The sequence below is a fragment of the Cibotium barometz genome, chromosome 58 (assembly GCF_041138505.1).
Source record: "Cibotium barometz isolate CiBa-2024 chromosome 58, ASM4113850v1, whole genome shotgun sequence".
NCBI classification, from domain to species: domain Eukaryota; kingdom Viridiplantae; phylum Streptophyta; class Polypodiopsida; order Cyatheales; family Cibotiaceae; genus Cibotium; species Cibotium barometz.
The window spans coordinates 2,487,439-2,503,190 of record NC_141103.1 but is presented as its reverse complement, the minus strand read 5'-3'; the positions used below and the strand labels follow the sequence as shown (position 1 = coordinate 2,503,190).

General features: G+C 42.8%; 1 protein-coding gene across 1 annotated transcript in view; it reads left to right on the top strand.

Moving 5' to 3' along the window:
- LOC147605795 (uncharacterized) overlaps positions 1 to 13,573 on the top strand; it is an 89,891-nt gene extending 76,318 nt beyond the window's left edge. The window contains exon 8 of the mRNA XM_086792524.1: positions 13,439 to 13,573. Within this exon, the coding sequence (XP_086648650.1) occupies positions 13,439 to 13,558 (120 nt within the window). The 3' untranslated portion in view covers positions 13,559 to 13,573. The remainder of the gene's footprint in view (positions 1 to 13,438) is intronic.
- Positions 13,574 to 15,752: the final 2,179 nt, after the last annotated feature.

Below are 15,752 nucleotides of genomic sequence, written 5' to 3'. Positions count from 1 at the left end.
TAGACTCATCGGTCTTTTGTTGGGTGTTGACAAGAGGAGGTGTAGAGCATGTAGAAACTTCTATATCAGCGTGTGCCTGGCATGAGGAGCTAGAAGCTTCATGTGGCTCCCCCCTTCCTGAGCTAGGTGGTAATGATCGATATCGTTTGGGAATCCAAACTAACTCTGGAAGAAGTGGTGCGGAGCACTCTGTTACCTTTCCCTTGCCACAGTCTTGAATTATCGTTGGGGTGGCAACAATTGGTTTGCAAGGTTTTACAGGTGATGTGGAGGGATTCAGCTTATGTTTAGGGACCCAAATCTGGTCATTCCCCTCGTAGTACCCTCGGGCTACTAATAATTTTTTAGGGATCCATCGTGATGTTACATTGCCCTTTCTCGGTGGGTAGTAGCTGTTTTCTTCCTACGAGGCTTCTTGTCTGAACGAGATTGAGCAGGGGAAGTAGCTAATAACGAAGCTTTTGGGACCCATTTGTATGTATTTTTTGGCATAGTAAGCGGAGCTTTAGAGACCACCCTGCATGTTTCCACTCTTGGGGTTGAAGCGTTAGAGGGGTGGCAAACAATCAAAGATGGTTTTGCCACTGGACTTTGTGATTTTTCATTATCTAACATTTGAGTGGATGACTTAGGTGCGGGATTTTGAGCGATCAGACCTAGTGTTGGTTCTTGCGTTGTGACTCGTCTGGTTGCCCAATCGATATTGCACTTGGTGGCCATCATCCATTTGCGCCCTAAGTTTACAGTCCCTTCCATGGTACCCGCCGCAGGCATAACCAAAAAACTTTGAATTACAGTCCCTTGTCACCATAGGCAACCGGAGTGTGCAGAATTCCTAAGACAGGGATTTTCTTCTTGTTGATTCCTTGAACTTGGATAGCACTCTTGGATAAAGGTGGTTTTCCAAGTTGACACCATGATAACAAATTGTGTTGAGCTCCTGTATCCAATAATGCATTATACAGCACCTCCCCGTAAGGACTATGTAACTCAATTGGGTATCTTAGAGGTGGGTCAGATTCCAGTGAATCCTCGTCTGCCTCCTCGAAAAATGCTTGTGTAATCCCCAAGTTGGCTTCTCGTTGGTGCCTAGCACGCTGTTGACGTTCTTTGGCTTCAATTCTTGCTTGTATCTTTTTAAGCTCAGCTTGTTCTTTAGCTGCCTTCTTTTGATGGATTGCATGTAACTCCTCTTGGCTCAGGGGGTCATAGTACCTTTTGAATTTACTCCCATTAAGGAATCCAATGGTTTCAACTCCGTCGAGTCTCCACTTGGATGGTACCTTGCGGGGTAATTTCACATACTCTATACGGTCCCTTACCAGCATATTTGAGCTTCTTCTTTTCGTTACGCACTCCATACATCAAGACTTTATCCCCAACCTTGATGTCCTTGTCCTTCAGGTGGCGATCAAACCATTTTTTCCTTCTATCCTTCTCCACAAGGGCATTGTATACAGCCAATTGTCTTTCTTCGTTTAGCCGCTCAAGGATATATAGACGCTCTACTAAGGGATTACCATCCCAACCCTCTTGAGTAGCAACACGAAGACTAAGAATGACAAATTCCCACGGCATGACCGCTTCTTGGCCATATACCATTTTGAATGGTGTGCAATTAATAGCCACTTTGTACGCAAAACGATAGGCCCATAAAGCTGTTGTAAGCTTTAGATCCCAATCCGTGCGATGAGCTTCAATTGTCTTTGTCAAAACAGAGATTAAGGTCTTGTTGGTACTCTCGGCTTGGCCATTCGCTTGCGGATAGTAAGGAGTAGATTTATGATGGGATATCATGAAATTTGTTGTGAGATCCACTTCATTTATAAAATGCGTACCATTGTCGCTCACAAGTTCAAAAGGACAACCGAAGCGTGTGATTATATTTTCAAAGAAGAACTTGGCTGTTGTCCTTGCATTTGCCTTACGTGTCGCCTTCGCTTCAGCCCATTTGGTCATATAGTCAGTGGCCACAATAATATAGCGAGATTGCGTGTTTCGGGCCGCTGGGCTAATTGGACCTATAAAGTCTAAACCCCACTTTTCAAATGGTTGGTTTACTTTGATTGGATGTAGGGGCATCTGATCTTTCCTCTGGGGTTTCTTGTATCATTGGCATTCATCGCAACCCTTCACAAAGAGTGATGCATCTTGGAACATAGTGGGCCACCAATACCCCGATTGTAAGATCTTTCGCGCAGTTAAGTCTCCTGAGAAGTGACCACCGGCTACACCCATATGTGCCTCTTGCAAAATGTATAGATACTCATCCTTTCGGGCACAACGCCTAAGAACGTCATCCTTTCCTCTTTTATAAAGAGTCCCGACTATCAGGTAATAGGGTTCGCATTCTTTGATCAGCTTTTGAGCTAGATCTTTACGAAGCTCCTTGGGTGGAAAGCCATTAACCAAAAAGTTAACAATCTTCTCACTCCATTCAGGCATTGTCACCATGAACAGGGAAGTGTCAGGTAAGTCATCATCAACCCCTGTAGGAGCCTCACCATTAGGTATGCGAGACAAATGATCAGCCATAACATGTTTTTTGCCAGGTCTCACAACAATAGTGAAATCAAACTCAAGAAGAATCAATAGCCATCGTGTGATTCTTCCTGTGGGAGCATGGTTTGTTTACCAGATACAACAATGCTTGATAATCCACATAGAAAACAAACTTGGTGGCAAGGAGGTAATAACAAAATTTCCTTACTGCATATATCATTGCCAACCCTTCTCGCTCCGTAGTGATGTAGTTCATCTCAGCATCGTTCAACTGGCGACTGGCAAAGCTAATGGGGTAGTCTAGCTTGTGTTCTCCAGGTTGAGTTAACACACACCCAATAGCAAAGTTTGATGCATCAATATGCACATGGAAGAGTAAATCCTAGTTAGGCATTCTCAAGATTGGAGCACTCGCCAAGGCCTTCTTTAGTAGCTCATAGGCACGGTCACATTCTTCGGTCCAAATAAACTCGATGAGAAGCTTATACAATGGTCGAGCTATCTCGGCGAAGAATAGAATAAACCTTCGATAAAAACCAACGTGGCCCATAAAGCGTTGGACTCCCTTATAGTTGGTGGGTGGGGGCAATTCCAGAATGACCTTGATTTTACTCTCGTCGATGGAAATCCCATTTTTGGACACTATATGCCCTAAGATAACTCCGTGTTTAACCCAAAATTGGCATTTGAAAGGATTCAATGAGATGCGATATAATCTACACCTTTCAAATATTTTTCGTAAACACATCAAGTGCTCGTCCCAAGAGGAATGAACACAAAGATCATCTAAGAAAGCTTCACAGAAGTCCCTTAGATATTCCTTAAAGGCCGTGTTTATCAATCGTTGGAATGTTGCAGGTGCATTGGTCAAGCCAAAAGCCATGACGCGAAAGGCAAACACCCCAAACTCCGTGATAAATGCTGTTTTAGCTTGGTCCTCGGCTGCAATTGTGATCTGATTGTAACCCGAGTATCCATCTAAAAAGCTATATGCCTCCTTGCCTGCCACTCTTTCAAGCACATGTTCAGAATACGGCAAGGGGTAATGATCCCTTCTGGTGGCTGCATTAATCTTTTTGAGATCAACGCACACTCTGAGTTTCCCATTCTTCTTTGGTACGATGACTATCGGAGAAACCCATTCTGAGTGTTCAATAGGGTATATGAATCCACATTTTACAAGCTTTTCAATTTCCTCTTGTACAATCTTTGCGTACTTAGGATTCATTAGGTAGGGACGTTGCTGGACTGGTTTAGCAGTGCTAATCATTGGAATCGTGTGTTGCACCACAGAGGGTGGAACACCCTTCATATCATGATATGTCCAGGCAAATATGTCCTTGAATTCCTTATTAAGAAGCTTCGTAAGTGTAGCTTCTTTCGCCTTGGTGAGGTCTTGTGCAATGAAAACTGGTTTAGACTCCTCACTCGGATCTGCTAAGTCTATCTCCTTAACTACCGCCGCAGGGCCATCGTAGACACCGCTACTCCCATTGGTAGGCATTCGTTGGGCTTTTGTGTAGACCACTTTACGTTCCCCTGTGGTGAATGATTTGAAATGCTCGGGTGCGGGGTGTAAGTCTACTGGTTCTTGTTGTGCCAGGCTTTTTTCTTTCAATTTCGCCTCCTTTTGTTGCTGAGCTAACTCTTGGTTTTGCTGCCTTTTGGCAGTACGACTTAGTTTCGGCTTCTCTTCGATTTCTAATTGGGCGATGTCATGAGGTTGCGGAATACACCACATGACACTTTGGAGGTATTGTCCCCAATTATTTGCTAACTTCCGATGAGCGTCAATAGCTCCTACATAGCTAAGCCATTCTGCAGTGGATCTCTCCTTGTTTATTGCAGTTCGTACATTAGCTCGATAGCGTTGTCGCTTATGTCTTGTTTTCTTCTTACCAAGTTTTTGATTTTTATTTTTGTGTCAGATCCAAACTCACTTGGTCGATCTTCACTTGTGTCCCCCTCACTTTCGGATGAACTGTAGGAGGTCACTGTCCTAGCTAGGCCTTGAGCACCTTGCTTCCACATTTGGGTGAATATTTGATTCATCCCCCCCATCAAGCTCAGAGTCAGTTTGTTCTTGAGATTCATACTCAGAGTTACATTGGTCAGAGTCTTCACTCTACTGTCAGTTGAGTTTGCTACTTTCTCGCCATCAGGAGTCAAGTGCATAACACCTATCATGTTTATTGGCACTAACGGTGGCATATCTTGCCCCTCAGGTGTTACCCAACTTGTGCCTCTATTTCCCCATGTGTCTATGGTTGTCGCTAGGTGTACCTAATCCACATTATCCGACTCAGTCATACCCGGTAGGACATCCATATAAGGAGAATCTTTCCCATCATCAGTCTCTTTTTTGCATGTATAGCAATACCTTAATGGGGCGGAGTGAATAGTAGTATCCGATCGATTATCGATGATAACCTTGCTTCCTAAAGGATGTGCACGACCATTCTCAAGATCAACTCGAATGACAGAGTCCTGGAATTGTAGGTAGACATAGTTTTTCGACCAGTCATGCACCATTTGTGCTTCCCTCATGAAAGGACGTCCTAAGATCATTTGATATGACATAGGATGCTTGGAGAAATCCATTACAATGAAGGTATGTTTTACCTTGTATCCCACGACCTTGATCTTAAGGTCCCTTAACATTCCAATAAGTTTAGCTATGGTTCCGTTTGCCATCTTAACCACTATGTTTGTGACTTCGAGGTGAGGTCTTCCCATAGATTCCCAACAATTTTTAGTCACAATGCTCACGCCAGCACCACCATTAAGGATTCCCTTTAGAGTTAATCCCTTAGTAGTAATGGGGAGAGTGGCATTAGATTCGTCATCTTCAAAGTACTGTCCTAACTTGTTAACAGGTATTTCAACGACCGAGTCTTCATCTAGGTTGGGTTGTAGATCCCAATGTTCCCCTTCATTTTGAAGTGTTTCGGGTCTATCCATATTTGCGAATTGTGGTAGTCCCGCCTTTAGTTCTCCATTGAGAAATGCCCGAAGAGCTAAGAATAGCTCAGGATCTCCGTATAATTTGGATATGATCGTGGTTCTGATTTCAGAGGACATGAAATTCATTTAGCTTAGACACATTCAACGATACTTTTTGAGACATCGCCCCTTGACTAGGGACTGGTGAAGATGGAATCACTTCCTCTTCGAGACGGGGTCAGGCATTCCCTCACTAAATATTCTTTCAAGCAAAAAGGGTGTTTGCCCACTTCCTGATGTCCTATCCTCACTTTCTTCCCGAATGATACTAGGTATAGCTAACGGTTTATGGTTCGTGTGAGGCTGAACTTGTGTAGGAAACACTGTGTCTTGAATTTTGATTTTTCTCGGGTTTGGCTCTAGTTCTCTTTATGTTTCTTCCACCAAACCCCTCAAGTGTTGCACTTGTTCAAACCAAGTCTAGATGGGATATTTCTCAATGAAAATTGGGAATATGATCTACACATAGACTCTAAAACTGACCTATACACGAGTTACACATACCATGTAGGTTGGTTAGAAGTCCTACGATCTACATCTAGCGCCACTAATCTAGAGGAGCAACAACAAATGATATGTGAGGTTATTCATAGAATTATCCAATTTGAGAGGCAAAATAGGGGAGTGAACCTAGTTTCCACTGGCCCTATGAGGTTTTTGGATACGGGCAAGGCCAAACAACCAACCCTATCACAATTGGAGACTCTCTCGGTGAGTCCCATAGACCCTTCGTATGTTGTTTCGCCTGGAGTCTCAATGCAGGTTGAGCCTACGACCAGTAACTTTAGCTTTCCAACCTTGGCTCAACTTTCCATTAAGGAATCCACAATGCCTACCCCAATGATGAGCATGACAGAAAGCGCACCTGTTACCACTGTAGTTAGTATGACACCGCTACCTAGTGGAGCAGTACATACAACAGTGCGTGCCAGTGCCTATCGACCATATGTAACTATCGCTACTCATGCTCATGTAGCTCCTACGTCTCTTAGTATGCCAATGGCGAATGCTCCACGACCGCCTTATCACAACCCTTATCCAAGAGGAGCTAGGCCTAGTCACATATCATATCCTACGTCATTTGCCAACATACCCAGACCAACGTCAACTCCTATCAGCCAGGCTATCCCAGAAGTGTCTCCACCAGCTATGCCTGCTCACCTAGGTGATCTCGCAGCGTTTGCTCAGACGATCGGACGATCTATTGCGAAAAACATGCGGGGCATGCCTGAGAGAGAACCTAGCAGCAAGGCAGTATAAGTGGCTAAGCTCACTCAAAACTTCAGTGGTAACGAGGATGTAAGGAAGCACATTGAAGTCTTTGAACACGTGTGTGATTCCTTGGAAGAGCACAATGAGCTGCATAAGTGTAAAGCCTTAGGCTTAACCTTGAGTGAGAAGGCCGGAGATTGGTATTGAACCTTAAGGGTTGAAGAGCACACTCACTACCCCACTCTCAAGAGATTGTTCTTGAAAGAATACATACGTGAGGGTGTGCTTTGGGGAGTAGCATCTCAACTCCAAAAAGCTGAACGCGAGGAAGGGGAGTCAGTGAGAGACTTTATAAGTCGATTGAAGCATCTAAATTCTCGCTGCACTCCCGATGAGCGCTTCAATAATAACCAACTGCTCGATAGATTCATCCGAGGATTGCGCCATGAGGACATATACAATGGCTTAGTCATCAGAGGTCTTACAACGTGGGAAGCAGTCACGACCAGTGCAATCCAGTTAGAAGACAACTTGATGATTGCAGGTAAAAAGGTGTCTTCGGAGACAAAATCCGTTAGTTCGCAAGTATCTGGGCACGAGCCAATGACGGTAAAACCTATTGCCAAGGATCCCAAGATATCCGAAATGTCTGTGATCGACCTTACTAAGGCTCTCCAAGAATACTTTAGGGGTAATCGAGCTTCTCAAAATAGCCATATGTACCCAAGAAGAGAGCAACAATGGTGTTCGGTTTGCTTAGGACCACATAGCACGAGTGAATGTCCCACATTCAGAGTCAAATTCAATGGGAATTGCAATGCATGTGGTAAGTATGGCCATCAATCTAAAGATTGCCTAGTACTTAAGCGAACGTTGGCAAATCAGGCACCACTAGCCTGGTCAAACACACCTCAAGTACCCGCGCTAATGCCTGCACAACCTGTCGGAGCAACCGTCACAACACATAGTTCCAAGGAATCCGAATGTAGTCCAGTCTGTGCCGTTACCACCGCCAGTGCTAGGACCACAACCTCCACATCCACCAAGAATTACCCCAATACACCAGATGGGTTGTGAGTCATAGTGTGCGTGTGGGGATTATGAAGAGGAGATAGACCCCACTGCTCCATACGGGATTGATACGTTTGAAATGACTCCCCAGTACTACATGGAGGATCATTTTGGGCAAGTCAAGCCTGTATATCAAGCGGCTGCTCTCGCCACAAGAGGGCAAAACCTTAATACCTTGGCGAGGAGACAACCTCTTCAATGCTATGAGTGTGGTGGACCACATCGTGTAGCGGAGTGCCCTAATAGGCACAGAAGATCGCTACTACTCAGATGCAACCAAATCAAGGGAGCACATCGGGAATGCCGGTACTTACATGTAATCGTTGTGGCATAGATCATTTGATTGCTCAATGTCCACATAATCCTAATGCACCCAAGATTACGCCATTGAATTTGGTTGAGGTCACCAACCAGGCACGAGGAACCATACCTGTCCTACCCGCGAATGTAGTTACACGGTCAATGCTTCAAAATCAAAACTACATTCTCGAAGAGAGGGATACTACATCAATTGGTCGAGCAAAGAAAAAGAAAACACGGCGGAAGAGATCGCTTAATGCCACGAGCTCCAAGCCTAGTTCAAAGACTAACATAGGAACACTAGATGACCCCGTGTATATGAATGATCCTGAAGATGATTCCGATTCAATAGAAACCGTGGGGACCAAAGCCACTACCTTAAGGGAGGAACCCACTCGGGAGCTCAACGAAGGAGAATCAAGCGAGTACATAAATAAGGGGAAACAGAAGGAAACTTCCTCAGCCCCACAACCAAGTCAGTTAATGCCCTCTCGACCACCCAAACTGACTGAGACTCCCAAAGACAAGCCACGTGGGCCAAAAACCCTCAAGAAAAAGATTGGAACTTACCCAAACCCAGTGGTTCTCTTGAAGTGGACGCAATGTCACTTCTTATGGATTGGCTTCTAGGGACCTCTACTTAAGAGCATCGGAAGGTGGTAGCTCAGTAGGGCCCTCATTAAATGAAGTGGGTAGAATATCCACATGGACACTCTTTAGGAGGGTAGGGTCTACATGAGATGTGAATGACGAATCCACTACCCTTCCTTCTTCATTTACTTTGCTTGTCGCATGTTCAGAGCGTGTAACTCTACTAACGGTCTCTATTAGACGACTAAACATGCTAGATCCGGGTTGTGGGGCCCAAACTGGCATGTTTTGACTTGTCTCCTCAGGGTTCTTGGTAGGGTGCCCTTCCATGGCTTCTGAGTTAGAGGACGAGTCACTAGCCGCTATTCGTGGATCTTGGGTTGCACTTCCTTGGGTTCCAGCGGAAGGCCAAGATGCTAACGTGGAGGGATGGTGTGAGCTTGCGTAAACTGAAACGCTTTCTAGTGGCTCAGACTCTAGTACCCGACCAGAGCATTGATGCATATGACGTGGGTACCCTTGAAGTCCACACAAGTGGTCTCTCGGGTGTTTCGCACCCCGTTTTTACTTGTTTTTGTATTGTTTTTAACTCGTTTTTAACCCCCTTACTTATGGTCGAACCTGAACTAGGGCGTGTGATAGCTCGAAAACGAGCGTATCGTTTAAAGGGTCCTAGCGTGCTTTATAGCACCGTGTTCGCCTATCCAGAGCTCCTGTGGTCCTCTATCAAAACAGTCTATTTCCTTGTGGGGGAAAGGGTGAAGGCCTATTTGCTTGTGGAGGAAAGGGTGAAGGCTTTATCCCACATGCTCACTTCACTCCTTGGGGAGTGGGCTACATATAGGGCTCAACTTTCCATAAGCTCTCACTTGAAAGAAAGCTATGGAGGCTCACTCTCCTATATATGTATATCAAAAGACCGAGATGGAGGCCGGGGTCGAGGTCGGGGTCAATTGGGGGTTTTTCTTTTCAAAAAATTTTTCTCCAAATAAAAAATCTTTCCTCTCCACACGTTTGGTTTTTTTCTTTAAAAATAAAATTAATTTTTTTTCGAGATTAATTTTTTCTTTTTTTTGGGATAAGTTTTCTAGGGTTTCTTTCTAGTGTTCAGCCTGGGGATTCAGAAATCCCCCCTCGCACGTAGAAAACCAGAGAACAGAATGCACGCCCGCACGTGGAGCGGAGAAATAACAAAAGAAACAGAATTGCAGAAGACAGATTGCAGAACTCGGAAACACCTCAACCACAAACACATAGTCGCCTTTCCTACAGTGTAAATTTCACTTCACGCAGCAGCCCCAGTTGCAAATTGGAGCTTGGTACAGGGCATCTCCCCGGCAGAGCGGCGCCAAAAATGTGCGCTTTTGTCGCACAGGTCGTAGCTGGGGACTTGCCGAACACCGTATGCGAGCTACGAATGGCTGCAAGCATACAACCAAGAAAGCAAGCTCAAACAGAATGCAAAGGTGTGTCACTCACCGCTCAAAGCGTCGCCGTGAAGGATTCGCGCGTCGCAGCAGTGAAGGAGGAGCCGCCGTGCCGCTACACAGTGCTCGATCACTCTCTCTCTCTCTCTCTCTCTCTCTCTCTCTCTCTCTCTCTCACACACGCAGGAGAAGGAAACCAAGAGGATAAGGCAAGAGCACTCTTGTATTCAACACATGAGAATGAGAGTTTTAGGGTTACATTTGACTCTTATAGGTGACTTGGCCGTTCACACATGGGCGTCCATACATGGTCGGCCGATCCTAACCCTTACCCTGCTGATATTCAAGGTGCGCTTCTCATCGGTGATCACCCAATCCCTTTATCCTTAACATATGGTGCAGACAAGCCTGGCCCATGACTCAGAATATTTAAATTAATGACGTAAAACATAGTACGTCTCAATGTCCGTCATAGGTTAACATCGGCAACAGCAGCACATTGGCTGTCTCAGGGCCTCTCACAACGTTTCCTTTCAGATTTTTGGAAGAGACTATGGGACAGCTTTCGGTCAAGAAAGATCACCCTCTTTCTTTGGTTGTTGATGGCACATAGGAGTTTGGCGGTCATTGGTAGTTGGGGGTTGACCAACGGCTTGTTGTGCGGCCATCCCTAGGAGACTCAGAGACATTGCCTTTGGCTCAACAGATTCGGTAGTAGCGGATTCTCCGCATCTTTGCTATGGACATGGCATTGACCCGGATCATCACCTGGGGCATTGTTGCTTGGGCTAGAGAGGCTAGAGTGGTCAGGGCTTATGAGGAGGAAAGGGGGAGGGCTAGGCCTTCAGATCTCTGACCATCGTATTGCAGCTGTACCAGTCACAACCCCACTTACAGGCGACTGGCGGCCATGCTTATGCCAGAGATGGGAGATTTGCAGTAGCATAGCAGCCTGGCACATTTGGTGTGCTATATGCAGCGAGGCCATCAAGGGTACCCACACTCCGCCGACGGAGACCATGAGGAGCATATGGCTTGATATCATTCACATCCTCCACGAACAGTGGGGAAAGTTACAGGGAGGTTCTTACCGCATGTGGAAGCAGTGGGAAGCTTTCTTGAGACTTTGGAGGCCTGGCCCTTTCCTCACAGATAGAGGCGGTGACTCCATTTGGCACTACAGACCACCTGTTTGGTTCTCCACACCCCCCCGGTATGACATAGCCTTCTCCTTACAGAGCGGCCAACCGAAGGAGAAGCGTCTCTTCCCCTCATGATCATTTCATCCCCGCCCTTAAATGAGGCGAGTTTGTATTTAGTCCTCTATGGTTGTATCTAGCCCTTTGTGTCTGTTTTTCTTTAACTAATTGAAGGATCTTTTTCCTGGGAAAAAAATTGACTTTGCCACTGCTTTTGATTTTGAGCGGCCATTGCATAACCTTTTTGGACATAGTATTTGTATCTTTCTTATTGAGCAGAATTCGTGATGCCACAAATTTTGAGAAGCTGGCTTCTTCCTCATCAAGTAGCTTGTCCAACTGGATGACTTGTTTTAAGCTTTCTCCGCCTCTGCTGGGGTCCACGAGATATTCTGTCAAATCCTCTTTTGGGATATTCTCACCTTCTTCTTCTTCCAAGTGATAAAGATGGTCTGTGAACTGTTGCACCAGGGATAGTATGCTGGTCTTCTGATGAACTATCATGAATTCTTCTACCAGCTTTTCTGTGGTCTTGTTGAGGAAATGTGTCCCTTGGTTAGGCACAATCTGCATTGTGAAGGCAAACCGAGTGATCACACACTCGTTGAGGATTAGAGCAATACTATGAGTATTACTGTTAGGTAGCGTTTTGGCCTCTACCCACGTAGTAGCATAATTGTTTCCCACAACTACGTACCTATTTTTCCTCGAGTTTATGTCCCATGAAATCTAGACTCCATTTCATTGAAATGGTTTGAGTGCTAGACTGGGTTAAGTGGTGTCATGTCACTAGCCATAGGTCACTCGATCTGTGACACTGATGATCAAGGCGTGTATAAAACTGATGGGCATCTCCCTTTACAGGAGTCTTGCTTGGAAGATGAACCACACCCCCCCTCCTTGCGAGCTTCTACTCATGAAGAACCATGTCTACACTAAGCCAAAATAATTCTCCACCAAACATTGTGAACCTCCAGGATTTTAAGTCTATGGCTTTCCTTTTGTTTTTCTCCATTCCCTCCGAAAAAGTATTGGTAGTAAGATATGATCTAATATCTTGCCACTCTGATTCATCGGTACTAATCTTGAAGAGTTGAGCATCTGGGAGAACTAATTTGGAATTGATGTTAGTGTAGCACCCGAGAATTCCTCTGACTGTGAGATGTAATCGGCTCCAAAATGAGTTTACCAAGATTGTGGATGATTTTAAAGTCAAACTCTTGAAGTGGTAACATCCACTGCATTAGTCTTCCCTGGATGACCACCTTGTTGATCAAATGTAGTAGAGCCTAATGACTGACATTGAAGTGCCTACCAAGTAATGCCTAAACTGAAGACTGATGTCCTTCTATGCATCATGGTGTTGATGATGAATACCATCATCAAAAGCAACAATAGGATTGTGAGGATGCCCACAAGATCCAACAGGGAGAGGCTCTAGATGCCAAGAGATGATTATGGATCTAGATGCCGACTAGAGGACTAGTCTCTTATTTTGTGCTTAGTTCCTTGGTGTGAGAAGGAGACAAGGAATCTAAGGGAATTCATTACTTAGTTTAGGGTTTTCACAATTAGCTTTGGTTAAGGGTTTTTGTTTCTGCTCATCTCTTCTAAGCATTAGGTGTAGAGGGTGTGAGAAAGAAAGAGCGAGTTTTCTTCATTAACACTCTCAATAGGTCTTTATTAACACTCTCAATAGGTGTAAAGTGTGTGAGAAATAAAGAGAGTTTTCTTCATTAACACTCTCAATAGGTCTTTAAAAGAACAAAGAAGCTAAAGAGAAATAATTGCTTGCTTCAACAAAAGCTATCTCCCCTGGTTTGAGCACGCACAAGAAGAAACTCTTGGCCGACTTTGAAGAGGAAAAGAAGTCAAAGACAAGGATCTTATGTCATTAGCAAAACAAGGCACTAGAAGCAAATAGAGTAGAGAAAGGGGAGCACAATCTTCAAATTAATAGTTGAGGAAAGTTTCACGTAGCACTTACACCATCCATTGAGCCTCAAATTCTTCACACAAAGACAAGTGAGCAATTGCATTAATATTTATATTAGAAGCATGACATCACGGTAATTTCCAGTACACTAAAGACCATGTCGAGTGCTTCTTGCTCAGTCACTTTTTATGCTGCAGAGAACTTTTGGCTTGCGAAGACATATACCGGACAATCCATCGTACCTTCAGCTAGTATACTTCGGATCGCCATTCTCGATGCATCGACATGTACGTGAAAGATTCAAGATTGGATTGTAGACATCAATTTCTCTGAGCTGAAAAGCCTTTCTTTCTCTGCTCCCCACCAGAATTTCAAATTTACCTTTGTAAGCTTGTACAGTTCTCACAAACTCATGAATGAACCTCTGATTGAAAAAGGATCAGACTTGCGTTTGTTGGCGGTATCATCTGTTTGATCAACTTTAGTTTTTGGAGAAGTGCGGATACCTTCCCGAGATATGATGTGTAAGATTCCTTCCCAGCCCCCCAAGATGTCCAGTTTCGTCCCCTGTAATCAATCCCCTTTTCAGAATAATAAAAGATCTTGTTTCTACCTGTTTTGGCAATGTTCTAGAGAGAGGTAACTCAGTTTTTAGATATCTTTGGATGGAAAAATATTCTTTCTTATTAAACTAAATTTCCCTGATACAGAAGTTTAAAAAGAATTTCCTAAAGGTGTGTTAGAAATAAATTATAATCTGCTGAAAAGGCCTTAGCCTAAGGGTCTAAATTTTTTAGAAATTTTAGATTAAGGTTCTGAGGGACCAATAAGGTTAATCCAAATGTAGGAAGGAGATCAATTGAAGAAATAAAGAAAAACCTCCCAAAAATGAGTAAATACTCACATAAGATGAAGAGTGGACTAAGGACCAAGGAAAATAGTTAAAAAACTGATTTTTGATACCTCAGAGTGGGGATCCCCCCTCATGAAGGAGGTGCCTTTTTTCTCATCATTTCTTTCCATTTTAAATCAATAAAATGAGATATTTCATCTCTCCTCTCTCCTGATTCAAGTCTAGTTCTAAAAAGTAAGCTAAACTGATCAAAAAATGGTCAAAAATTGACCAAACTAATCTGGAAAATTCTAGAATCAGTTTTCTTGGTTTGAGGCTCACTTTTTCCTATAAATAGAAGCCTCCCTCTTTGTAAAAGCTTAATAGTGTTTATGCACTGTTACTCTACTCCTCCCTAGAGTCAAAAGCATTGAATTCACTTGACAATTCAATTGTTTTTGACTAAATCCTCTACAATTCACTTGACAATTCAATTGGTGGCCACTCTTAATCCAAACAAGAGTAGAACCCTCAATCCCTCAAGCCAAAGGAAAGCTCACACAAAACTCCATGTAAGTTAAAAATTCTACTTTTTTTAATTCTAATTTATGGTTTTCTGATTCTTGCTTTTTTATTGTGAATATGGATGCTATGCCTTCATGAAAAGGCCACCCCCTTCTCTTCATTAAGAATTCAGCCTTTCTTTATCCTAAAATGAGTAACAAATAAATTGAGTTAAACTTTTCTTATTGATTACTCTTTAGAAGTGAAAATTGATTAGATTAGAGTGCTTTATTTCATCTTGGGATAAATTTTAAAGTAAATTTAGAATGTAAAAATTGAGAAATGGTTAGTCCTATAAAGGAGGTTATGGTAAAATTTTCTTAAATTTTATGAAAATAAGTTTTATCTTTATGCTATTCTAAAAGAATAATCTCCACCGTTTGTGCATTCTAAAAGAATTTTTTTTAATTTTAATAGTGTTATTTTTATTTTATGCATAAATAGATACATAAAAAGATTTTCTTTTATACAAAAGTGTTATTCTCATTAGATTTAAAATTCTATGCATGAAAAGATGCATAAAAGATTTATTTTTAATTCAAAAGTGTTATTCTCATTAGATTTAAAATTCTATGCATGGAAAGATGCATAAAAGATTTATTTTTAATTCAAAAGTGTTATTCTCATTGGATTTTAATTCTATGCATGAAAAGATGCATAAAAGATTTATTTTTAATTCAATAGTGTTATTCTCATTAGATTTAAAATTCTATGTGTGGAAAGATTTGATTTTATGTCTAGAAAGATGCATAAAAGATTTATTTTTTTAAATTCTAAAAGTGTTATTTTTTTTAAAATTTGAATTATGTATAAATAGATGCATAAACAATCTTTATATCAAAAATTAAAATTCTCTTAAATTTTATGTTTAAATTCTATGAATAGGAGTGATGAGAATGTGAGATGAATGGATGGATGAATGTGATGTGAATAGAGGTGATGAGATGTGAGGTGAATAGATGTGATGAGAAATGATGTGAATCATATAGATATAAATGGATGGATGGATGTGATGTGAATAGAAGTGATGACATTGTGAGGTGAATAGATGGATGGATGTGATGTGAATAGAGGTGATGAGATGTGAGGTGAATAGATGTGATGAGATGTGAGGT